Here is a 25856-nt window from a genome sequence, read left to right as displayed (position 1 = left end):
CATGTTTTTCCCTAGGGTTGTGGGGGGGTTAAGGTTAGAACGAACTTTCCTCCTTTACAAACCACCAGCCTACAGGAATCTGAGGGTCATTCTTGTGGCTTTACCAGCACATATAATATGATCCAGACTTTGGTCTCAGCTGGGATTTCTTGTTAAAATTGACGATGAAACTTAAGAAAGCATGCCAAAAAAGTCAAGTATATCCGAGAGTAAAAGCCCTAGGTAGGTAACCCCAGCGCTTAAAGTACAAAATTGCATTTGATAAAAATCAAAGTTTTGCTTCTCGGCATGTGCGTATCGTGGGTAACATAGAGCATATTCTATGACGCTTGTGGCTGGGCAGCATTTTCCTAGTTGGCTACCACAAAGGGTGTAAACCCGAGAAAGCAGAACAAAAATAGATCTGTGTGCAAAGCCATGCCAACCATTTTTGAGAGGTCAAAAATTCTCACCGCTTGAGCTCGAAGTCGGTGTTTTGGTAATTAGCATAACAACATAAAAACACACACCCAAGTTTCTGAGTGGATATGAAACTTGGTGAGCACGGTACTCATGCTGCCAGGCCCACCCTCAGGGTGCTCCTGTGCCACAGGCGGGTCCGTTCTGCGGAACTGCTGTGTTCTTTCTATACGGTTTTCCCCACTAGACTGCAAGTTCCATGAGAACACGGAGATCTCCAGTGTCCAGAGCAGTGTCTGGTACCCTTGGGGTGACCGTTAACTATCGATTGGACTAATGACGGAAAAGTCATGCTCTTTAAGGTTAGGTCAATTCAACATTTTTCAAAAAGATTTATTTGTTTATGTGAGGTGGGGAAGGGCAGAGGGAGAGGAAGAGAGAATCCTAAGCAGACTCTGAGCTGAGCATGGAGCTTGACTCCGGGCTCGAGCCCATGACCCCGAGATCCCAACCTGAGCCAGAACTAAGTCAGGCCCCTAACCAATGGTGCCACCCAGGCACCACTCTTCAACCTTTCTAATCAAGAGATATGATTTCATGATCCCTGCCCCCCTTTTGATTTAATTACAAAATTTTCTCAGGCGTATCTGAGTGAAGACAGGCTTCTTAGCTTCTCTATCTCATCCTCCCAACAGCTCAGCCAGTCATCTCAGGCGGGCAGACACTCCTCTGAGCATCAGATTAGGTCATGATTCCACTCCCTTGAGACCACATATCTCTTTGTCTCCCTTCTGCATCCCCACCCCTGTCTTTTTTTCAAAGCAGGAACCAGGAAGGACACATAATATTGCATTATTCCATCATCACCGGTATGTTTACCTCCTTCTAGTATTTCCATTGCTGATTTGCTACAGGTCATGGAGAGAGAAAAGTTGGAGGATGGTTAATAGAAGATATAGTTTTCTATTAAATATTTGACATTAAATATATGACATTCTTTTCTCTACATGATTTTGTCCAGAAGTACTGTGATATAAATGCTTGATTACTTTGCTTAAATACATGAAAGTTAACCAAAATAAATGACCTGCCCTATGGACATTAGAGTATTTTTCTTTTGTTCATATGCAGATGCTCTAGTTTGAAGGAAGCTGAAAGAATCAGCTTGAATCAGGACCTTCCACAATCAAAGATGATCGACAGTGCCCAGTACGGACGAGAGTGGGGAGGAGAGAGGGTCTCCTTTCAGAAGGAAATAGCAGCAACAAAAATAGGAAGAGTGGTAGTTTGTGGTTGTTGCATGTTATTGCTTCTGTTTTCAACAACCCTCTGGAGCAAAAACTATTATTTCCCTCGTGAAGAGGAGGAAACTGAGGTTTAGCAATGTTGTGACCTGCCAGGAGAAGGAGGATGGAGCAACGAGCTTGTCTGACCTCAGCACGCCCTAACCCTACTATCCACAGGGATTGCTTCCAAGTGCATAGTACGACGAGAGCTTGGTGTGTACAAGTGTTGTCTGGCAAGTTTTCAAGGAAATCTTTGATCGTGTCTTAAAGTGCTTTTGCTGGGAGGCACTCGGGGCAGGTAAGCTCTTGTCCAAGTTCAGACAGGGGAGTCCCTATCCCTTTCTTAAACATCTCTGTGAAATTATTCAGTCCTTTTTATCATTTTTGTCATTCTCTTTGAATCTCTCTTCAAAGATGACATATTCCTTAAAATTATGGCAACAGCTCAATTCTTCAGAGGCATCTATTTGCAAAGAGATGAAACGCCTTGCTACCAGAGGTGAGATGAGCGAGTGGCAGTGGGCACAGCTGGCCTTGGCCTTCGGCGTGGCTGCCTGAAAGGTCCGGTTGCTGCTGACCCGCTCCGACAGGGCCCATGGCCCGCTCTTTCTCCGGCCTCCTTGCAAACAGTTAGGGGGATCAAGGCTCATATATACAAAAGTTCTGCTTTTTTAACAGAACGCCCAGAAAAAAGTAGGTTTATAATCATCAAGATTCACTTGATTTAAACTTCAGAAGACTTCATGGGGGTAAAAATCCTTCTAAAACCTGTATTCACATTGGTAACGGCAGCTTTCCAAAGCTGTAAGTTCAAATTCTGTAGCACTGCGGACACAGGTTTTCCATCTTCCTCCCACACGCCCCCAGACACATACAAGAAAAACATTCAAAATCAGTCTCAAAAAAGCAAGCATGCATATTTTTTTCTTTCTCATAAATTAATTTACCCCTGACGCAGATGTGGTTAAACCACTTGCAGGCAAATAGCAGGAATTCCTTCATGCAGGACTGTGTTTCTCTTCCAACTCCAGCTCCAAAAGTGTACTTCTGTCCCAAACTCTGTCCATATTAAGGGCTCCTAACCTTTTGGATAGCCGGGGCCAAGAAATGAATGAAGGGGTGAAAATGCAGATTGACATGAGGGCAGCCAAGTTTCATTTTGCAATTAAAGAAAACAAATCATAATAGATATTATCATCATGACTACATAAAGGGCCATATAACAGAAAACAAACACATAAACCCATCATTGTAGGCTGGAGAATTTTTAAAAATCATAAAGTTAGCTTATGCAATTTCATTTATTTGCATTTTAAAATATGACGGCCTCGTTTTGTTTTTCTCACTCTGCCACAAATCGTCAAACTTCTAATAGAGACTAGCCCTGGCCCTGGGGCCACCACCTGGGCACCACTGATCTAGGAAGAGTCTTTCCTGCTATCTCCTTCCTCCACCAGCCAGAACTAAACTCCTTCTCCCTTCTCTTCAAGCATTTTGTGAATACTGCTGCTATATCACATGGTTTCATGATTATTCCTGTTAATGTTTATCCAGCAGCTAGACCATGGGTCTCTTAAAGGCACAAGGATGTGCCTTACCCTTTAATCCATTCACAGATCGTAGCACAAAGCTGAGAACCCGGTAAGCATTATAGGAGAATTTATCTAAATCATTTGTACAGTTAGTCAGATGAGAAGAGGAAGTTCTCCCCCTAGACAAAATTAATGACCTTATTTGTAAACTGGCACATCCACACCAGGCCTTGAAGGTCGATCCCAGAGGGAAAGAAACTTTCAAGAACTCTCGAATACCATTAGCGCAGAGCGATGGCTTACGAACTTAAATTGAAGCTGAAATAATTAATCAACACCATTGTCCTGAAAAATAATCTTGGCTGATAAATTGGTTTGGGGTTGTGTTTAAAGGTTGATACTGACATCGATTTATGCATACTTCAAATGAAAATGGAATTTCCAGATGCGGAATAGAGTAAGAGTCGTCCAAAGGCAGGGTCATAGCCAGCAGCAAATGAAATCCTTTGTGTTCACTTATCCAGGTGGTTTATTGGTAAGTCACGGATCTGTGGTCTGAATGCTAAACACTGAGCCAGCAGTTCCCTGAATCCAGGAAAACAACGTGTCCTAATTTCGTTCCCTGACAAAATTTGGCTACAGTTCAACAATGCAGTAAAAATATGTTCTGTAGAAATATCTTTATGGATTTTCTCATTACATTAGCAAGAGGGGTGGAATCACCAGAAACTTTTATCCTCATTACACATACACCTCCCACAAAGCAAAGAACATAAAAAGTGAAAAGAAAAGTCATAATTAATTGTTTTTTGCATAACCGAAGTCAGAGAATGTAGGCATGAATAGTGTTACGTTAGCTATTGTTAGTGGAACTTCTTAGTGGTACGCAAAGGTTAAATCATTTAGGGTTATCTTAAGACCCAGATTTGGGTTTAGCTTTAGCAGTGATTAAATAAATAGAACTTCGAGGCCATACAATGCTTTATGGATGAAATTGTGGCAGCATTGGCAATGGGAAGCAGCATCAGGGGATGGGAACCCAGACTAGCACTGCTTGCTGCTGCTCATTCACTTAGAGGTCAAGATGCAAGGAATGGAAACGGCTCTGGGGCCCACACTTGTGCATGAATCCAGTGCTTTGGTAAAAGTGGCATCATGGGGCCTCAGCTACATTATTGACTCAGGGCAGTTGGCAGCTTTCAAGATGGCCCCAGTGATCCCCGACCCTGGCATTCATCGTCTTGTGGAATTCCCTCCCAGGCTTTACCAGGGTTTGCTTGTGTGACCAACAGAATGTAAGGACGTGATCGTACATCATTTCTTAGGTTAGATTATAAAATATATTGCAACTTTACCTCAATGTCTCCCTCAGATCACTGGCTTTTGGGAAAGCAAGGCCCTATGTTGTGAACAGCCCTACAGAGGGGCCCATGAAGCAAGAAATGGAAATGTTCTGCTAAGAGCCATGGGCAGGAGCTGGAAGTAGATTGTCCCACCCCAGTCAAGCCTTCAGATGACTGCAACACAGCCGACAGCTCGGCTGCACCCTCATCGGACTCTGAGCTGCAACCACTCAGCTAAGCTGCTCCCAGATTCCTGACTCGCAGACACCAAGTGAGAAAATAAATGCTCATGTGTTCAACTGCTCATTTCGAGGGTGATTTGCTACCTAACAATACTAATATGCCCGCCAGAATCTTGGGTCAGTTAGATACATTAATTGAGCATCTGCTTCCTTATGTATAAAATGGGGACTAATATATATATAAAAATATGTTTAGACTTATTCTCCTTTGTTCTAGAAAGAATGCATAAAATACGAGGCAGCATAAATTAAAAGAGGAAGGAGGATAGAAAAACAAGGGTAGGGATATAAAAAGAAATGGAAGAGAAGCTAAAAAAAGTAATTTATGACACATATAGTATATAACTGGACCATGATCCTGGCTCCGAAACATTGAGTACTTCCTCCAACCTGCTCCCTCACCCTGTCACACACACACACAAGACAGTCGGGTATTTATTCAATTCTGAGTCCAAAAATTTTTAAAAGAAAACACAATTACTTAAGAAACATATAATTATCCTTAGTATTAACACGGATGAGAATTTTCCTTGGGCGTGACCCCAAAGCAGACACCATGTGGAGGACGAGCTGAAAGGCCTTCACATTCACAGGCCATTTAATGACACGGGGTGATCGGTCTCGAGTGTCTGTGCTTGTACCGGCTCCCGACGGGCTGCCCCACACAGCACCTGCTATCACAGCCACCACTCGGGGCCAAGTCTTGCCCGTACCCCAGCTCGTCTCTGAGACGTCTGCCCCTCCCAGACTGACACTCGACGTTTCATCCTCACAGATATTAAGAACAGCCCACGTTCAGCCACGAGCTTCACAGAAAGAGTTGGGAAATCTTGAATATTCTGAATATTTTCCTAAATTCCTTCCATCTGAATAAGAAGCAAACTCAATGGGCATAAATGTCCATCCTCCAGGTCACCCATGCACAAAGCCTCTTTGATACCTTTCCTTTCCTTTCCTCCCTTTCTTATTCACCTTACCACCGAGTCCTGGTGTTTTCAGTTATGTCTCTTCCCACCTGTCCCTCCCTTTTTTTTTTTTTTTTTAGAGATTTTATTTATTTATTTATTTATTTATTTATTTATTTATTTGAAAGAGAGAGAGTATGAGCAGAGAGTGGAGGCTGAGGGAGAAGCAGACTCCCCACTGAGCAGGGAACCTGATGCAGGACTGGATCCCAGGACCCCGGGGTCATGGCCTGAGCCAAAGGCACACACATAACCGACTGAGCCCCCCAGGTACCCCCAGTTGTCCCCTCCTTTATAATCCTGCTGCCAATGTCTAGCTCAGAGTTGTAACTTTTTACTCCCATATTTAGGCCATAGCTTGGCTTAGGCTGATTCTTTTCCCTGGTGAGGGTGCCCTCCTGGTTTGTAGACAGCACCCTTCTTTCTCTATGTGTCTTTGCACGGGATGGGGGTGGGGAAGCCAGCTTCCTGGTGTCTCTTTGTATAAGAGCATGAATCCTATCATGAGGGCCCCATCTTCATCCAACATACGAATTGGGGAGGGACATACTTCAGTCCATGCTACGCCCCCAGCCACCCCCATCCAGTCATAGATCGTCACAGTACTTTTCTTTCAGAACGATTTAGGCATGTGTCAGACTACGGGAAAACAGCACCCAACTTTCTGCCCCAACTCTAACGCCTCTTCTTCACCCAATACAGCACCTCCACTCAGACGTGCTCCATCCCCTCTCTAGGCCTTTCCCTACTGTGAAACCTAGGATGTACCACCAGCATCTCCTTTCTGGATTCTCATTCTACTGATTTAACCTAGTTCAAATCCTAGCTCAGAGAACTGAGAGTCTCAGAGTCGGAGACACTCCAAAGGCTGCCCTGTCCAACCTCAATGTCATCCAGGCCACACCCATTCCCCACCCGATATTCAGTGGGTACCTTCCACACCAAGTGAAAATCAATATGATGGGTTCAGCCTAGAAAGAGGTAACAGTTCATGCAGGAAGACTGGAGTGGAAATGATTCCACTGTAAGCACAATGTTTGAGACAGGGACAAAGGGCTTTGGGAACTCCTTCTGTCACACTTTTGTCTGGATTCTATTCAGATACCTTGGGGAACAGGAAACTCATTACCTCAAGGGGCAGCTCATTCCATTTTCGGAAAACTATAATCACATAAAGTTCTAATACAGAGTTTAAATCTGACGCACGTGTGTTCTGGCGTTTTCAAACCTAGGATTTTGAAAGCTCAATCTACCTTTCTTTTCCTGTGACTATCACTTAAGCACCTGAAGGTCACACCACGCATGTCCCTAAACTCTTCATATGTTCCGGTTCTAGGCTCTTCGCCCTGTTGGCTGCCCTCCGATGGCTCCACTGAAGATTTTTTTGCATCCTCCAAAGTTTGGTAAGGAGCCACCAAGGCAGAATGGAAGGAGACTATCACCTCCATTGTTCTCGTCTTAAAGTAGACTAAGACCACGTGTGTCCTTTGGGGAGGGTAGGGGGCACCCTATTACATTCAGTCTTAGAGACAATCAAAGTTTCCAGAGATTCTTCCCTGGGTCTCCTACACCTATGTGATCTTTCCTCCTAAAGTCTGCAGCAGGAAATCGATGGCTCATCCCAGGGCCTGTTGCAGATTGTCTTCCAGTTAATTTTCTAATGAGATTTTTAATAAAACTGTCAACTACATATGATTAGCAGTACAGTTTTAATTTATTTTTTTAAAGATTTTATTTATTTGGGAGAGAGAGAGCGAGAAAGAGCATGAGAGGAGGGACGGACAGAGGGAGAGGGACAACGAACTCCCCACTGGGAGCACAGCCTGACACAGGGTTCCACCCCAGGACTCTGACATCATGACCTGAGCCGAAGTTAGATATTTAACCCATAAGGTGCACCATTACATTTTTTTTTTAGATCTAAGCTCTCTACCTAAACAGATTTTTGGAGGGTAAAAGATACTTTCAGCCATCATATTTTTCTTTAATAAGTGTAGGAACGAATGAACAAATGTTAAGGGGAGGAAAGCACAGTGGTGGGCAGGACAATGCCCTCCTTTCAAGGTGTCCACATCAGAATCCCCAGGGGCAACTCAGGTGATAGATGGAATTACGGTTGCTCATCAGCTGATTTAAAATAATAAATAAATAAAATAAAATAAAATAAAATAAAATAAAATAAAATAAAATAAAAAAGAGACCTTCCTGGATTATCACACTGGCCCGGGGCAATTGCAAGCGTCCCCCAGCAAGGAGGGCAGTGCAGGAGAGCAGAGTTAGGGATCTGAAGATGCCACCGCTGCTCATCCGGAGGCCGGAACAAGGGGCCATCGGCCTGGTGACACAGGCAGCTTCGGCCTACCGGGCAAGGGGAGAAAGCAGTCTCTTCCCTACAGACTGCAGAGGGGATGCACCCTGCTGACGTGTAGACGGCAGCTGAATCCCACGGCACACGTCTGCCTCCAGAACGGTGAGACATGAGACAGGTGCGCTCTTAACCATGGATGTGTGCTCGTTTCTTCGAGCAGCAACAGAGAACTCATTTAAGGTCTGCCACTTGGTACCACTGGCCAGCCATCGTTTGGTATTTTCATTGACGTTATCCTTAATCTTTACGACGTGCCTTAGCTCTTCCTAAATGTCGAAGCCATCGGGTAAACTTTGAAAAATTACCCAGCTGATAAGAAGCGGAGCTAGGATTTGAACCCAGGTCTCTCTGACTCCAACCTACACCTATTTCCTAAAGCCGTGATGCCTTAAGGGATAAAATACCAACCCAGATATTGTACCTGAGTAATTACCTACATATTCTGATTAGTGATCCAGAGCCCATTGTTCCTGGCAGACACTGAATACATAATCCGATAGCGATTACTAACCTTCCACTTTGTCTGTCTTCTCTCCTTGACCTTCTTCTCCCTCCAGTTGATACTGCTTAAAAATAAAAGTGACAAAAAATAAAAAATAAATAAAAAATAAAAAAATAAAAGTGACATTTTCAACTCAACATAACTGATAGCTTTTTGACAGATTAAACTGTTCACTTTGTATCCTGTAATTACCTATACGTCTATTACTAGGGTATGAATCGACTAGGTTAGGTATTCGTCTACAAATGTTGATATCTGGCTTCTCAGGAAAATACGCTTTTATAGCCACAGTCAGTTCTCCTGAAAAACCATGAGCAAACCCCGCGGCGCTCTGACCAGGGTGGTCACTCGGAGGTGAGACACTCAGCTGTCCGGGATGCACTGCTGGTCACAGACACGACAAGCCTGGGTGAACATTCTGCAAGTATCTAGTCTGACCTCAAATCCACAAAGAAACCGCAAAACTTCAGTTCTTTATCACAATGCATTCATCGGGTGCAGCAAGTGACCTTTTTTTTTTTTTTTTCATTTGAAGTGAGGTCATTCGTTCATTATTGAGCACCTATTGTGTGTGGTGGTCCTTAGAGCGTCTTAGAGCACAGGCTCTGGGATAGATGGCTCCACTGCTACTTCCTACCCATGTAGCCCTGAGCCAGTTACCCTCCTTGAGACTCAGTTTCCTCTCTTGTGAAATGGATATAATGATGACACCTTCCTCGTGTGAGTGTTATGAGGACATAAGGAGACACTAGGGTAAACTAAGGCACTCACGACCTGCTGGTTCTCACTGTATGCCACGCCGTGGGTTTACATCTGTGCAAAAGAGAGACCTGGTCCCTGCTTTTGGGAGGCTTACACTCTAGTAGTTAAGGTGTACAGGTAGGTCAGCAAAGACGTACAGCTTTCAAGAAGTGTGCACGTCAGCAGCTACTATTTTTGATCGTATGGAGCGGAGGCCTCTCCTGGAGTCTGCAGACTGGCCTGACCCGCTTCAGAGGCACCACGAATCGGCACCTGTGGTATAGTCTTAGTTCCCCTGCAGCCCTTCCTTCACCTTTCACCCTCTGTGTTCTTGGGAACCCATCCATAGACTCACACCGAATGAGCAATCAATTTGGTGGATTGTCTCATGCCTTGATAATACCAAGCCCCCACATGCATGTCATCCTCAGTGTTCCAAGACACCCCGCTAACAGGGACTGTTGAAAGACATGCCATCCAGGTCCCCAGACCTGCAGTCTTCTTACTAAGGCCCCTGAACCTCTAACTAAGCAACCCCATATTCATATTCTTTGTCATATTAAATTAATGCACAGAAATTTCCTGCCTACTGATCAGGCGACTTTTGTCTCTAGTTTTGCAAATTGAGAATGAAGCTTTATTTTTCTCTCTCAAACATACTGTTGCCAAATGAATTCTGATGACAGCAGGTCCCTTTTAAAATATTAAATGAGGGGATCCCTCGGTGGCTCAGTGGTTTAGCATCTGCCTTCAGCCCAGGGCGTGATCCTGGAGACCCAGGATCGAGTCCCACATCAGGCTCCCTGCATGGAGCCTGCTTCTCCCTCTGCCTGTGTCTCTGCTTCTCTCTCTTTGTGTATCTCTCATGAATAAATAAATAAAATCTAAAAAATAAAATAAACAATGATGACTTTATTTTATTATTTTTTTCAATGATGACTTTAAAAGCCATTACACTTTTTAAAAAATAAAAAATAAAATATTAAATGAGATAAATGTGAAAGCTCCTCGTCCACATGCTATGAGCTACAATACACATTCTATGTCTTTCTTACAGGTGATTTGTCCATCTCACTGCATAAAACTCCAAGTGATTTCAAAGAAGCAACTCTCAGCTCTGAGATGGTAATAAAAGAGATGCGATTGCTGAAGGACTTGGTAAATACTTGCTGATTTCCTATTCAAGATCTGGAATGGGGGAGGACATCTGGAGGGAAGTAGGACTTAAAAGAGGAGTGTGGTGGGCTCCACCTCTCTTCTAATTGTTGATTTGGGCAAAGGCAAAGGTAAGTCAGCAGCCAGGGGACCAACAGTATGTCAGACCCACATGTGGATCTATTTTAAACTCCCTGGCTGGGATCACAGAGACTCTGCTGGACCATCTCCATGCTGTCACAGCTAACCTCCAATACCCCCAAGGGTTTGATCATCCATCCCTAAGAACAACAGGCCAGTCTGCTTCAGCACTTGCTCATCTCTAGGTTTATTCTAGGGCAACAAAATGACTGTCAAGGGTCTCATTCAAGAACTGTCTTTGCAGGGACGCCTGGGTGGCTCAGTTGGCTAAGTGTCTGTCTTTGGCTCAAGTTGTGATCCCGGGGTCCTGGGATCCCGGGGTCCTGTGATCGAGCCCTGTGAGTCCCACGTCGGGCTCCCTGCAGGGAGCCTGCTTTTCCCCCTGCCTGTGTCTCTGCCTCTCTCTGTGTGTCTCTTATGAATAAATAAATAAAATCTTTTTAAAAAAAGAACCTGTCTTTGCATTACTGGTATCACAGAAAGCATGGGTGTTGACAAAGTAGGTCTTCTTGCACAGCCCTGTTTGGGGTACCATACTATTTTTGAAACCCCTTCTTCTCTCTTTGCCAGCCCTTCTTTACAACAGTCCTGGGCTGTCATGGAGCTTCTTTTCTGTGCCTTCCAATGTCCAAGTGTCAACAGGTGTTCTGGTAGCTAAAACAGTCTGTGGGGTCAGAGCAGCACACCCAAGGACCTGTCCTTGCCTGGCCAGATGACCACGTAAAAACAAGCAGCACTTTTGAAGCAAGGCTACAAAGTGGCTAAACGGAGACCTAGAGACAGGAGAGCCACAGGAGAGAGGAGGCAAGGTCGAGATACTAAAGCATCTGCAAGACCATGACTTTATTTATAAGACACATATCGCCGAATCCTCCAACTTTGCAATGAGAAAACAAAACGTGCCCCTCTAAATGGGTTTATTTCATGGCATTACATTGGGGAGCCTTTATCCTGATTCCAGAAATACCTTGACATTGCCTTCAATAGTCAGGACAAATTCTTGTGACTATACTTAGTGGTGGCAAAGTCTAGTTTTTTGAGAATGTGTGTTATTTTCAGAAATAGTCAGGTCATTTAGAACTAAGAATAGTGGGCAGCCCTGGTGGCGCAGCGGTTTAGGGCCACTTGCAGCCCGGGGTGTGATCCTGGAGACCCTGGATCGAGTCCCACATCAGGCTCTCTGTATGATGCCTGCTTCTCCCTCTGCCTGTGTCTCTGCCTCTCTTGCACTCTCTCTGAATAAATAAATAAAAAAAAAAAAAAAAAAAAAAAAAAAAAAAAAAAAAAGAACTAAGAATAGTAAGATGGGGGAAATCAATGCTATTTTGGTATAAAAACCAAGGTGCTAGTTATAATAAGACAGGTTGGGCGTTTCCTGTGCAGACAAAGACAGTTTGAAATGGTCATTTTAAAAGTGCTCTGAACAGTGGCAATGTTGGTGTGGAATAAAAGTATATGCAACCAAGCCAACAACTCGAAGAGGTCATGAATATGGATGTGTACGTCGTGGAATCTCATTACTATCACAGTCCTTGGGAAAGTTTAGAGACAACAGACAAGCCTGGTATTAACTTCACTTCTGAGATCTCAGGCAGAAACTTGTAAAAATCTACTCTTAGCTTCAGTTAACTGGTCACCACGTCTGCAAAGGAGGGGCTGAGAGGCAGGACACCCCTCACACATATTAAACTGATATCCTAAGGTTCTCGGACTTTCCAGTCTATTAATAACTTCTTAGTATCTAATGAAGAACATATTGCACTGAAGGCTCTTAAGGATCTGGATCTCCTACCCTTTAGGAGTCCTAAATCTAAAACAGGCACAAGTTATGTGGACACATGTCAATAAGATTAATAACAGCTAACACCTTTTTAAAAAGATTTTATTTATTTATTTATTTTTAAAGATTGTGCTTATTTATTCATAGAGACACACAGAGAGAGGGGCAGAGACACAGACAGAGGGAGAAGCAGGCTCCATGCAGGGAGCCCAACGTAGCACTCAATCCCGGGTCTCCAGGATCACACCCCAGGCTGCAGGCGGCGCTAAACTGCTAGGCCACCGGGGCTGCCCCAAGATTTTATTTTTAAGTAACCTCTACTCTCAATGTGGAGTTTAATACTTCTACAGACCTTACTACCTGCTATGTAGTTTCTTTAGCACAATATATATTTATATTGACCTAGGTAATACAACCCTGTGAGTTATCACTATTTTTATTCCTGTCTTACATAGCAGAGGGCTGAGCCAGAGAGAGAGGTTGCCCAAGACCACATAGTAAAGCCGCAGAGCTGAGACTGGAACCCGGGCAGCCTGCCTTCACTTTCGCTCTTACCCACTAGGCTAAACCACATTCTACTGTTTCTATGAACCAAGAAAAAAGTGGATAAAGGGATCATATACTAATAGGGAAAAGGACGATGAAGAATACTTAGGAAATTATGGGATGCTCATTTAAGAAGTAACAAGAAAGGGGGAAGTGAGGGCGGTGGACTGCGTAAACGGAGCTGAAGGCCACTTAGAGCAGCTATAAGAGTTTCGTGGGCAGCCTGGCACTGAACAAAAATGCGCGTCTCTAATTTATTTAGAGACTGGAGGAGCAGCTGAGAACACCTGGCAATTACGAAGCATCTGTTCTTGGCACTGTTTTGTGTCTATTTAGTTTCTTCCTTTATTACACACAAACCAAATAATGCAGGATTAATAAAAAGTAAAAACCCTGCAACACTATTAACATGACAGTTTTTATATCCAGCTCACATCGCCCTGTGAATGCTGTTGGCCAGCAAGCAGAGATGCTTAATGAATCAAACTAAGCTTCAGCACGGGGCAGGGATCGGGCCAGGATCCACCTGGTGTCATCTCCAAGGAAGCTTTTATTTTATTTTATTTTAATTTTTTATTGGAGTTCAATTTGCCAACATATAGCATAACACCCAGTGCTCATTCTGCCAAGTGCCCCCCTCAGTGCCCATCACCCAGTCACCCCAACCCCCCCCCACGCCCACCTCCCCTTCCACCACCCCGTGTTCATTTCCCAGAGTTAGGTGTCTCTCATGTTTTGTCACCCTCACTGACATAAAAATTAGTGAAAGGTAATAAAGGGAAAGGAGATAAAATGAGTGAAAATATCCAAGGAAGCTTTTAGAAGCCGCTGCTCCCAAGGGCTCGTGGATGGAGTGTGGATGGAGGCAATGAAGGAGCCCCAGGAGGTCTTCTGCTCAAGCACAGGAGGCCGAGCCACCCCAAGCCTGACGTCACCTCACTGACCCCGTCTCATGCAGCAGGAGTGACCTGGACCGTGGGCCTGACTGCCGACCCCAGCGCTCTTCCCGCTTGCGCAGGCTGCAACCCTTTAGGGAGGAGGAGACCCTACAGATTCCCAAGCCCTCGAGCACCCGCCCCGCTCTGCAGAGAGCGCGCCCTCCTCGCGACTTCCTCCCGCTGCCCCTGGCGAGGACCCGAAAGGTGTCCCGAAAACGAGGGAACGCAGGCTCCCAGTCCCCCTGTCTAAAATCTGCAAGCGAATGCAAAGGAACCTGGGGCCGCCGCGCCTTAGAGTCCCGGCTGGGGCGAGGCGCCGGCAATTCCGCTCCCTGCGGGGCACGCAGCCGCGCCCCCCGGACCCCAGCGGGAGCCTAAGCCCCGCCCACCGCTCGCGGGTCTCTAGCGCCGCGCAGCCCCGCCCCCGAGGGACCCAGCGGGAGCCTAAGCCCCGCCCACCGCTCGCGGGTCCCTAGCGCCGCGCAGCCCCGCCCCCAGCCGGGCGAGCGGGCGCGGTCACGTGGGGCGGGCCTCACAGCCAATGAGCGGCTGGCTCGGAATGGAAGGGATTGTCTGACCCCCGTGACGTCACAAAGCGGGCCGGGAGCGCGCCGCTCTTCCGCCCCCCGCCGCGCCGTGGGCGGGGCCTGCCGTCCTCCGCCCCGCCCACCCGCCCTCGCGCAGCCAATCGGGAGGCGGGAAGCGCCGGGGGCCCGGACGTTCGGGCGGGGCAGGGTGGCGGCCCGGCGGGGCAGGGAGTGGGCCAGCTGGGGGCCTGGGGCCGCACTCCGGGGAGCCGAGCCGGGCGGCGTGGGAGGAGCGCCGGGTGCCGCCGCGGCCTGCCGGTGCTCAAGAGGCTCGTCCCCTGCGTGCCCGGTTCGTATCCCCTGCTCGCGGCCCCGCGCCGGCGGGATCCTCCCCGACCCGCCCGAAGTTGTGAGGGGTTGCCCGGCGCGCGTGGGGAGCGGCGGCCGCGGGCGTGCGGAGGGCGGGCCCCGGGGCGCTCGGGGGCGCGGGGGCGGCGGGGCTGCGGAGGGCGGGCCGCGGGCGGGGGAGGGGCGGGCCCCGGGGCGGCGGGGCTGCGGGCGGGAGGGGGAGGCGGCGGGCCCCGGGGCGCTCTGGGGCGTCGGGGCTGCAGGCGGGCGGCGGGGGAGGTACGAGTCCCGGGGCGCTGGGGGCTGCGGGCGGGGGAGGGGCGGGCCCCGGGGCGCGCGGGGGCGTCGGGCTGCGGGCGGGCCGCTGTCAGCGCCGGGGGCGCCGGGGGCACCGGGGGGAGGGCCAGCCCAGGTCCCCCGTACGCTCCCCGGCCGCGCCGCCCGAGGCTCCTGCACCGGGGGGAGGGCGAGCCCAGGTCCCCCGTACGCTCCCGGGGCCGCCCCGCCCGAGGCTCCTGCACCGGCGGGAGGGCGAGCCCAGGTCTCCCGTACGCTCCCGGGGCCGCCCCGCCCGAGGCTCCTGCACCGGCGGGAGGGCGAGCCCAGGTCTCCCGTACGCTCCCGGGGCCACCCCGCCCGAGGCTCCTGCACCGGCGGGAGGGCGAGCCCAGGTCCCCCGTACGCTCCCGGGGCCGCCCCGCCCGAGGCTCCTGCCCCGAGGCCGGGCGGGGGGTGGGCGGCGGCGGCGGCGGCGGAGGATGCCGGGGGCCGCCGGGCTCCGCGGCCGGGCCGGATGGCGTGGCTGGGCCCGGGGCGCACCCCTGCCGGCTGCGGGGTCCCCGCCGCCTCGGGCCGTGCCCCGGCCGCCCCCGCGGGGTGGGTGGGTGCGTCTGCTCCGGTCCTCCCCACCCCTCCGGGCCCGCCCGGGCCTGCCCCCTCCCGCCTGGAGCGACGGCTCGCCCCTCCTCCGCGCCCGCCCCCCGCCGCCGCCTCCTCTAATGAGCATCTCTGCTTTGCTTTCAATGGGCCGGTGCTGCTGTCGCTGCTGCTGCCCGCGCGGGTTGTGGATGTTGTCGGCTCCGTGTTGTGATGACAGGAGAATGTGTGTGTGTCCCGGGCCCAGACGAATTGGTAGGTATGCGCTTGACCACCTGCGTTGGGTACCCGGGAAGGATGGTGACTGGCTTTGCGTGTGCATGGTTTTCGGTGGGTCGCCGTGGATGAAGGGGGGTGGTAGGTAGAAGCAGGGCGGGGGGGGGGGGGTCCTGGACCCGGAGAGCTTCGAGACCTCAGTGCAATTCCCAGGGAGGGACCGAGGAAACTCATCAAACAAGTGCTGGCGTGGGGCTTCGGGGCTTCAGAGGGAAATGGGTGTCTTCACTCACGGAGAGATGGATAACGGGGGCTGGGAAACGGCTAGGCATTTCCAGAAATGCCGAGAAATTCAAGTCTTTATACAGGGTGTTTCATGCAATCGGATTACATAAACTGAGGTTCTGACACATTGACTAGTGTGGCTCTCTTTCTTTCCTTTTTTTCCCTCTTCCGTTTACCAAAAGCTTGGAAAGCTAAAGAGCTGCGGAGTCGGAGCAGTATAACAGCATTTTCTAATTAATAGGGTCTGTGGGTTTATTGAATGAAGTGGAATCATTTCCTGGCACAGGCTCTGCCGAGCACATCAGTAAGAAGGGATGGGTCTCGCTCCTGTGTCGGATTGCGGTGCATCTTTTCTTATTAGTCATTGGCAAAATGGGCCAAATTTGCCCAGCTCTAAGATGCTGCGTGTAAAGGTGCCTGGGTCTGGATCACGGGATGGGAACTTTTCAGTGAAATTGTGCTCAGAGATCGCTTGAAAATCCGACACTCCTCCGGTTTCCTGACGCTGCACCTTGTTGCCCTTCTTAATAGCCTGGTCAAGAGCTCTCTACCTCATTAATTTAGCGAGTTTGTCAGCAGAAGTTTTGATTTTGTGGGGTTTTGTGGTTGAATCACAGGATATTCAGAAAGATGCTCAGTTTTTGAATGCTCCTTTTATGCTTTACACATTTGAAAGTACTCTGATTTCTAAGGATCTCTGGTCTGATGGAGAGAATATATCACGTGCTGGTGATGATAGAACACTCAATAATCACAGAGCAGGGTTTTCATGAATTCCATATTCTCCAAGAATTTGTTTTTTGAAAGAATGTTGGGAGTTGGGGGATTGGGATAGTCTCAGTCCATATGTTAAGCCTCTGAATAACTGAAAGTTGATAAATTCCACTGTTTTTTTTTTTAATCTTGAGGACTTTTGCGGTGAAGGAATATTCTATTACCTGAGTATTTGAGTGCTTGTTGTTTGAATTTATGTATTATTCAGACCATCTGCTGCATGAATCTGTTCTTTTGCCACAATGTTTCATTCATTTTGCAGTGGACTACAAAAGCAGAATTGTCTAAACAAAGTATTTAAGGAAAGTGCAGGTTCCTTGGACTTGTTATTCCTTGATTAGACATCATATAACCAAACTCTGTTATGCATCTACCAAACCCCTGCCTTGCAAACATGTACACACACGCGCATGCACAAAGTAGTAGTTTGATTCAGTTCAACTGAATCACAACTGAATCACGCAGAAGCAAGCATTTCTTCTTGTAAAAGTCTTACATTTTAAAATAGCACAAATACAAACTTTTTTTTTGCACAAATACAAACTTAATCTAAAGTCATGGAGAAAACGTTCCCTTAAGATGGGCATCCGTGTGTATTTTTAATATTAGAAAATCTTTATACAGAACATGAAGTGAGTTACTGTGCTCTCTGTGTGCAAATCTGACAAGAGATATAGTCTATGCCTGGAAGCCAATGTCATGTGGCCCAACATTTGAGCACATCTCCTGGCTCAATCATGTACTCTTAACCTTTGGATGACTTTCAGGTATTCAGTTTAAGTGCGGTTATTTAAGTGGTTAGTCTTGATAGATTCCTGTCCTTCTGGAATTTCTTTTTCATTACTGCATTTTAGAATGCTTGTTTAGTTATTGATCTTATTTCCAAAATTCTAATCATTAGCTTCTATTGCCTATGCTTCAGTTTTTTAAACAAATCCCTTCTTTAATAGTGCATTTAAAATAATGGTACTTTCTGTCATTTGCAAAAGAGGTTCTATATGCCTGGCTTATGCGCTGCTTATTACGGAAGCAGACAAGAATCGGTTATTATTCAGTGTTTGATTTTTTCTGCTTTCCTACATCTCACTTATCACTTCTCTAATTGTCAGAAGGGCGTACCTGAAAGTAATGTAACATAGCTAACCATCTCTGTGATATTTGTACATTTTTTTCCTGTAATGGGTTCAAACTTAAGAAGGAAATGCTGATATTATGATTCAAATGGTTTTGTTTTCTGTACTCTGTTTTGTTACTGCATTTATTTCCTTTTTAAAAGTATTTCTGGGGTGCCTGGGTGGCTCAGTTGGTTAGGTGTCTGACTCTTGATCTCAGCTCAGGTCTTGGTCTCAGGTCCTGGGTTCAAGCCCTGTGTTGGGCTCCATGCTAGGCATGGAGTCCACTTAAAAAAGAAATAATAAAGTATTTCTAAAGTCTATTTCTTTACAGGCCAAATGAATTCTTTGAAGCAAGGCCTCAAGAATTCAGGGGAAATAAATGTTAGTGAGAAGGAAGAGTTTTTTTTTTTTTCCCCTTGCCTGAATTATCTGGATTAATGATACACATTCATAAAATTTTCTGTGTAGGGGTGCCTGGGTGGCTCAGCAGTTGAGCGTCTGCCTTTGGCCCAGGGCGTGATACTGGAGACCCGGGATCGAGTCCCACATCGGGCTCCCTGCATGGAGCCTGCTTCTCCCTCTGCCTGTATCTCTGCCTCTCTTTCTGTGTCTCTCATGAATAAATAAGTAAATTCTTTAAAAAAATAAAAATAAAATGAAATAAAATTTTGTAGGTAAATGTTTTGGCCAAATATTTTCAGTGTCATATAGTATTACATTTTTAAATTCTTGATTAATATGTGTACCTTTTTTATACAAACCTTAGACTTTTATTTCACTATTTATTGCTTCCTGATGGCAAGTGGATACTTTCTTTTAATGTAAGAGAAAATATTTTTCTAGGTATTAAACTCTATTCAGGATCCATAATGTTTGAAAATAGTATTTCTATAGCTTCCTCTGATTATCAGGGGAAAATACCAGCAAGTAAATTAAATTCCAGAACTGAGAGCATTTACATTACTAACAAAGTCTTAGAGCTGCTACTATACCTAAAATTGTTTTTATCACAAAGAGTACAGTAAATTAAACAATGAAAAAATGAAGCTAGTATCCGATTTCAAAGCCTCACTTCAGCTAACACTTAAAAAGGCATAGGATTCCAGGAGAGGCTTTCGATAGCATCTGCTTCGGTGTGTTCACTTACAACCTAGGGAAGTGAGGCCCAGAGAGGTAAACTGACCTTTCTAGGATTATTTGGCAAGTTGCAGGCAGACCTACGTTCCTAAGCTCACCAAATTGGCGCAGTGGTCTAGAGAAGCGTAGTTTGCAAGACCGTCCACTGGGGTGCAGGAAGGGAATACTGGAATTCCTATTTTTATTCATTATGTAAAGTTTTTTCTATATGTTACAATGAACATTATATCAATACAGTGATCTACGTATATTACTTACAAAATAATTCATGAAAACATATATACACACACAATACTAACACCCGATACATGCGATAGCCTTGTGTCATCAAAGGTTGACAATTGGCCACAAGTCTCGAAACAGGATTGTCATTAATGAGAGGAGTCTCTGTGTGATATGGGAGATCCAGGGCCGCCTTGAGGATACAGAGGGAGGAGGGTGATTGGCCAGGTGGACTGCCGCTGCATGATGTTATGTAATCCTCTTCTCCTCAGCTTTTCCCAGCCGCATCTATTGTACGTGCCGCACAGTCTGCGCTGCACAAGGAAATGTGAGGAAAAGAGAAGAGTAAAGCTCGACTGTAGTCGTGGCTCCGTGAGGGAGTGAGAATTGTACTTAGCACAATCCACCCTGTAGAAGGAGCACGTGGTGGGCACGTGAGATGCGATGCTCGGAGCCTGGGGCCTAGCGCAGGTCCACCTGCCGGCAGTTGCACGAAGCGAGGCGAGGTGGAGTGATCCCAAGTGTAACTCTTGCCTTTGTTGTCTGTGTACCTGCCGTCTAGGAATCCCCGTCGGAAGCTCCGGCCTGCCGCTGTTCTCGGATGCCATGCCAGCGCCAGCTCAGCTGTTTTTCCCTCTCCTCCGTAACTGCGAGCTGAGCAGAATCTATGGCACCGCCTGTTACTGCCACCACAAGCATCTCTGCTGCCCGCCCCCGTACCTTCCTCAGAGTCGCCTGAGATACAGCCCCCACCCGGCGTACGCGACCTTCTGCAGGCCGAAGGAGAGCTGGTGGCAGTACACCCAGGGGAGGAGATATGCTTCCACACCCCAGAAGTTTTACCTCACACCTCCACAAGTCAACAGCATCCTGAAGGCTAACGAGTACAGTTTCAAGGTGCCCGAGTTCGATGGCAAAAACGTCAGCTCTGTCCTTGGATTTGACAGCAATCAGCTGCCTGCAAATGCACCCATCGAGGACCGGAGGAGCGCGGCCACCTGCCTGCAGACCCGAGGGATGCTCTTGGGGGTGTTCGACGGCCATGCGGGCTGTGCCTGTTCGCAGGCGGTCAGCGAGAGACTCTTCTATTATATTGCTGTCTCTCTGTTACCCCATGAGACTTTGCTAGAGATTGAAAATGCAGTGGAGAGTGGTAGGGCGCTGCTGCCCATCCTCCAGTGGCACAAGCACCCCAATGATTACTTCAGTAAGGAGGCATCCAAATTGTATTTCAACAGCTTGAGGACTTACTGGCAGGAACTTATAGACCTCAACACTGGGGAGTCTACTGATATCGATGTTAAGGAGGCTTTAATTAATGCTTTCAAGAGGCTCGACAATGACATCTCCTTGGAGGCTCAAGTTGGTGATCCCAATTCTTTCCTCAACTACCTGGTGCTCCGAGTGGCATTTTCTGGGGCCACCGCCTGTGTGGCCCACGTAGACGGTGTTGACCTTCACGTGGCCAATACTGGCGATAGCAGGGCCATGCTGGGTGTGCAGGAAGAGGATGGCTCTTGGTCAGCAGTCACTCTCTCTAATGATCACAACGCTCAGAATGAAAGAGAACTGGAACGGCTGAAATTGGAACACCCGAAGAATGAGGCCAAGAGTGTGGTGAAACAGGATCGGCTGCTTGGCTTGCTGATGCCTTTTAGGGCTTTTGGAGACGTAAAGTTCAAATGGAGCATTGACCTTCAAAAGAGAGTGATAGAATCGGGCCCAGACCAGTTGAACGACAACGAATACACCAAGTTCATCCCTCCTAATTATTACACGCCTCCTTATCTCACTGCTGAGCCAGAGGTCACTTACCACCGGTTAAGGCCACAGGATAAATTTCTAGTGTTGGCTACTGATGGGTTGTGGGAGACCATGCATAGGCAGGATGTGGTTAGGATTGTGGGTGAGTACCTGACCGGCATGCATCACCAACAGCCAATAGCTGTTGGTGGCTACAAGGTGACTCTAGGACAGATGCATGGCCTTTTAACGGAAAGGAGAGCCAAGATGTCCTCAGTATTCGAGGACCAGAATGCAGCAACCCATCTCATTCGTCACGCAGTGGGCAACAACGAGTTCGGGACTGTTGATCACGAGCGCCTCTCCAAAATGCTTAGTCTTCCTGAGGAGCTTGCCCGGATGTACAGAGACGACATTACCATCATCGTGGTTCAGTTCAATTCTCATGTCGTAGGGGCGTATCAAAACCAGGAATAGCGAGTGGATATTATTACCCTGGCATTTCTCAAAATGAAATAGATTTCAAGGGCAGACAGATTTGTAAAAGATACTAATATAATAAACATTTCCAGTGGGTCATTCTAAGCATTTACCCATTCGATACTCTAGTTGGTCACATACTCCAGATTGACTTTGCAGCAGGGTGGCAGGACCGTGAGCGTCTCGTCCTGCCTGGCTCAGACCTCACAGCGCCTGCACTCGCAGCAAGTCAGTTCCTTGTTGCAAATGTCTTGTGACATTGGCTTCTTTTATCAATCTGAGAAAATCAAGATGACCTGGCAGGTAGGATCTTGAATAGGCCCAAAGCCAGGATCTTGCTGGGCGTATCTCTTGGTAAAAGGGAAGAAACGTTTCCGTTCACACCCGCAGACCCCTTTCATCACTAAGGTTCCAGTGTACATGAGAATGTTTATTTACTGCATGATTTCCTAGATAGACAATCTATGCATTATTCATATAACTTTATTTTAGCCTGAAGTGGTTTTCAAATCCAGTACTTAAAGCCATAAATGACTGAGAACCAATCTGAATTTGTAAGTGTTTGTGATTATTTGACTGGAATGCTTCTTAAGTGGAAAAACAAACTACTCCCTTCCCCACCCCTGGTTACCTAATGTAATCGAGATCTTTTCTGTTTTGCCACACACTAGAAGACGATGCTTTTGGTTTCCTCCACTCTTATGTTGATGTTAAAGAAAACATTTTTTAGTTTGTAGTAATGAAAGGATTTCATTTCATTTAGTTTGAAATAAAATGATCCAGAATAAAAAGAAGAGACTGTTCATTCAATCATTGTCATCTGTAGCCACCAGCACGTCACGCTTATCTTGTAATCCCCAAAGGCTTGGCGTGCGTGCGTGTGTGGTGGATAGACTGCTGCCAGGAAATCATACTGCCCAGTTAGTAGTGATCAGAATCTTCCCCACTTTTGGAGTTTCAAGGGTGACGTATATAAAATAAGTTTTAAGTCTCAAATTGGAGAGTAAGATTTAATATTACTTTTGGGTGTTGACACCGGGGAGGGAGTTTTTGTTTTTCCCCACGTAGACATAGGTCAGTTAAAATATTTGGTTTAAAAATGACTAAATGCTTTAAACCTATTGTAGCTTATAAGTAGAAATCTTAAGATATATACATGAGAAGTTTTAAAAGGCAACTGTTGTGCATGCCTGATGCTTAATAGAACCCTTAGTAGCATCAAGTGTTGTTTGCAGCAGTCTCTGTAATTATATGCAGTCCCTTCTAGTGCTGTATCAAAGTAAATGAAAATAAATATATTCAAATTGGCTTTTTGGGAGCTTATTTGATATGCATCAAACGGCATTTGTCCTGTGTTTAATGGTGATCTGTGTACAGCTGTGCATATATTTTCATCACTTCCTCTGGCATCACCGTTAAGAGAATGGCTACGACTATGTTTGATATTCACATAGATTTTAAGACAACACGTGATCGGCTTTCCCGTGTGTAATTAGTTGAGGGGTTTTAGGAGTCCTTCCAATTTCTGTAAAATATGAACTAGCTGTTCAAGGACTTCCTCTGGACTGTGGACACTAAAGCAATGTAGAAGTGATGGTAAAACTTGTTCCAACTGAAAAACAGACTCAGGCAGATTGTAGCTCAGAGCAGCATATAATGTTTGTTTTCTGAGTTGTTGTTTTTCCCTCACTTTTCCCCTTCATTCGGCTTGGAACTTTTCTTCCAGGCAGCATTTTGGAAGGGGGAAGGCTGTACTATGTATTTATTTCCAAATGTTTTGACGTCTTTTAATTGAAATATATGTAGATTATTAAAACCCATTTTCAGGCTGCTATTTTAATTTCTCTTGAACACCGCCACTGAAGAGTTCCATATCATATACTTCATAGTCTTGTCTCTTTTTAGTACCGTATGTTATAAATTCAGTGTCCAGTGGTCACAATCAAAATAGTAATCATTATTGCACAAGAAACTCGGTCTGCAGTCCAAAAGCTGGTCTACTCTCTAGAAATGAGAACGCTGTGTGGAGTTGACATGATGGAAACAAAAATAATTGGATGTTAGAAATCTGAATGTACTATCATCTAAAAGCAGTTGTGATTTTATTGTAATTGGTTGTCACTGTGATGTGATATTTAAAGTATGCAACATATGTAAACTTTCATAGTATTTAGCTTTTCTTAAACTTTTTTTTATTATGGAAACTTTCTAACGTGTATCAACCTCTGTATTTATATTTAATCAGTGGCTCACGATATTTATAATATGCCCCTAACTAAGTGGAATGGTGGTATATTTCACAGTACTTGGTAAAAAACAAAAACAAAAACCTGTGTCTTATAAAAGATATATCTGTATGAAGACGTGTGAAAAGTTTATAATATTGGTCACAGAAATGCCCACAGTAAATTAAAGCTTCATATCTGCTTTCTGAATGGCTTGTGTTGGTTTTTAATGGTAATGTGATTTATTAGATGCTTTCTACAACAGTAGGTTATACTTCACTTTAGAATCCAGTAGGTAATTAGTACTTTAACAAAAATCCCACATACGATTGACATTCAATAGAATGCACAGATTTTAAATGTGTAGCTTGGAATTTGGTGACCACAACCCCAATAAAGATACACAACTTTTCCATTATGGAAAATTCCCCCCTGCCCTCTCCCAGTTCATCCTTCCCCACGTTAACTATTGTTCTGACTTCTACCACCGTGGCTTGGTGTTGCTCATTCTAGAAATTCACATAAATGAAATACAGTACGTACTACTCTTTTGTTCAGTTTTTTGAGACTCATTTATGTTGTTGAGCGTATTCATAGTCTCTTTATTACCAGGTAACATTCCACCATATGAATATATATCACAATTTATTCACGGTTGATGGCCATTACGAGCCCCTCGCTGTCCCCTACTAAAGCCAACCATTAGATCAGCTGTTGTCGGCAGTACTCTTTTTGAAGTGTGGCTTTAACTTTGCAAATACAATTGCAGGTGAGTTTTATACCTCAAAGGCAGGACTTTTTAAGGAAATGCCCTTTAAAAAAGTAATGATGGTGAAAGTTTGAAGGGATTAAGGAGTGGTCATTTGCTGTTGACCTCTCTGTACCTCTCCCACTGAGAATTTTGTTGAGCTAATTAAGTTCATTAAGTGATTGAGCTAATGACTGTAACAGAAAGGCAAATTATGCCTTGGTGTTTCATGGTCTTGGTTTAGGAGTCAAAGCTCGTGCCTGACTATGAGTTATTAGCTTTGTCCTTGGGTTATAGCAAGAGTGTGAAGATACCTATTCTCCTTGGTCAGTAGTTGACATCCCTTTGTCATAAATAATAACTTCAAAGGTGAGTCCTGGATGAGCTGGTTAAATGACATCTTGAATGGCATCTGAATTGACTACAGTAGGAAGATCTTTTCCTTTCAGACTTTACTTTGCAAGCCACGCTTAATCCGAACTAAATCCTCTCTGCCCAGTTCTTAATGACAAAATGTATGCCTTCGATTGAATCCTGACAGTATACAGCATTGTTTTCGAAAGAGCTCTCAAGTTATAAGTCTTCTAAGTGAGTATATTAAGAATAAAATCCATGTATTTCACATGCCATTAAGAATGATTATCCGACACGTATGTTAAGGATCACACGATTTAGGCTCGATTACTTAGCAATATTTAGGTTCATAAAATGTGCACATATCTGGTTTTAAATTGTAATAGTTTTTTTAATTTTATCCATCAAGATTTTCAGTTTTTTAGAGGCAGGACCCCATACATGGGCTTTGTTTCTCTGAGCCGACACAAAATGAATGTAAAGTGGCTGTTCGGCCTTCACTTTATTTTGCATTAGTGGTACACAAAACATCAACCAGAGTGAAGTTCTATCCTTCTTTTTCAGAACTTCTCAGTCCAGTTGCAGAGAAATAATTTATTCCTAGAGCTGTAGTTCGACTTGATAGTTGAGTCAATGATTTCTAAAACTTGGTGTAGTTTCCTGTTGGAAAGAACTATTTAAAAGAAAGTGCCAAATTACAAATTAGCCCCTTGGCCAGGTTAGCCAGGGGAGATGGCTTCCAGTATTAATCAGGAGAGACATCAAAGTCTCCATTGTCAAGTGAGTCAGTCAATTGGACCCAAAAGGCTAATACCAATCCCCCAGTAAAACTTGCTTAAATGTTCCCCATCCAACCCTCGATCCCTGA

The 25856-nt window shown here is 45.9% G+C and overlaps 1 protein-coding gene and 1 long non-coding RNA gene across 4 annotated transcripts; both read left to right on the top strand.

The window, feature by feature from the left end:
- Nucleotides 1-1544: 1544 nt before the first annotated feature.
- LOC140619927 (uncharacterized) lies at nt 1545-7365 on the top strand. Its single transcript, XR_012019690.1, has 3 exons — nt 1545-1983; nt 4590-4831; nt 7104-7365. It is a non-coding gene; the product is annotated as an uncharacterized lncRNA (long non-coding RNA).
- Nucleotides 7366-14650: 7285 nt separating this feature from the next.
- PDP1 (pyruvate dehydrogenase phosphatase catalytic subunit 1) lies at nt 14651-24096 on the top strand. 3 transcript variants are annotated; one of them, XM_072803908.1, is made up of 3 exons: nt 14692-14814; nt 15910-15944; nt 20001-24096. In XM_072803908.1, exons 2-3 carry the CDS (start codon nt 15914-15916, stop codon nt 21656-21658), a joined length of 1689 nt encoding a protein of 562 aa, XP_072660009.1. In that variant the 5' UTR covers nt 14692-14814; nt 15910-15913; the 3' UTR covers nt 21659-24096. The 3 variants fall into 3 exon arrangements, with proteins under 3 accessions (XP_072660011.1, XP_072660009.1, XP_072660010.1); XM_072803910.1 differs by lacking the exon at nt 15910-15944 and having other exon boundaries at nt 14651-14814; XM_072803909.1 differs by lacking the exons at nt 14692-14814; nt 15910-15944 and adding an exon at nt 15054-15092.
- The last annotated feature ends 1760 nt before the right edge of the window (nt 24097-25856 follow it).

This window comes from Canis lupus, chromosome 28, assembly GCF_048164855.1.
Source record: "Canis lupus baileyi chromosome 28, mCanLup2.hap1, whole genome shotgun sequence".
Lineage (NCBI taxonomy): Eukaryota > Metazoa > Chordata > Mammalia > Carnivora > Canidae > Canis > Canis lupus.
This window is presented reverse-complemented; position numbering and strand designations above follow the sequence as displayed.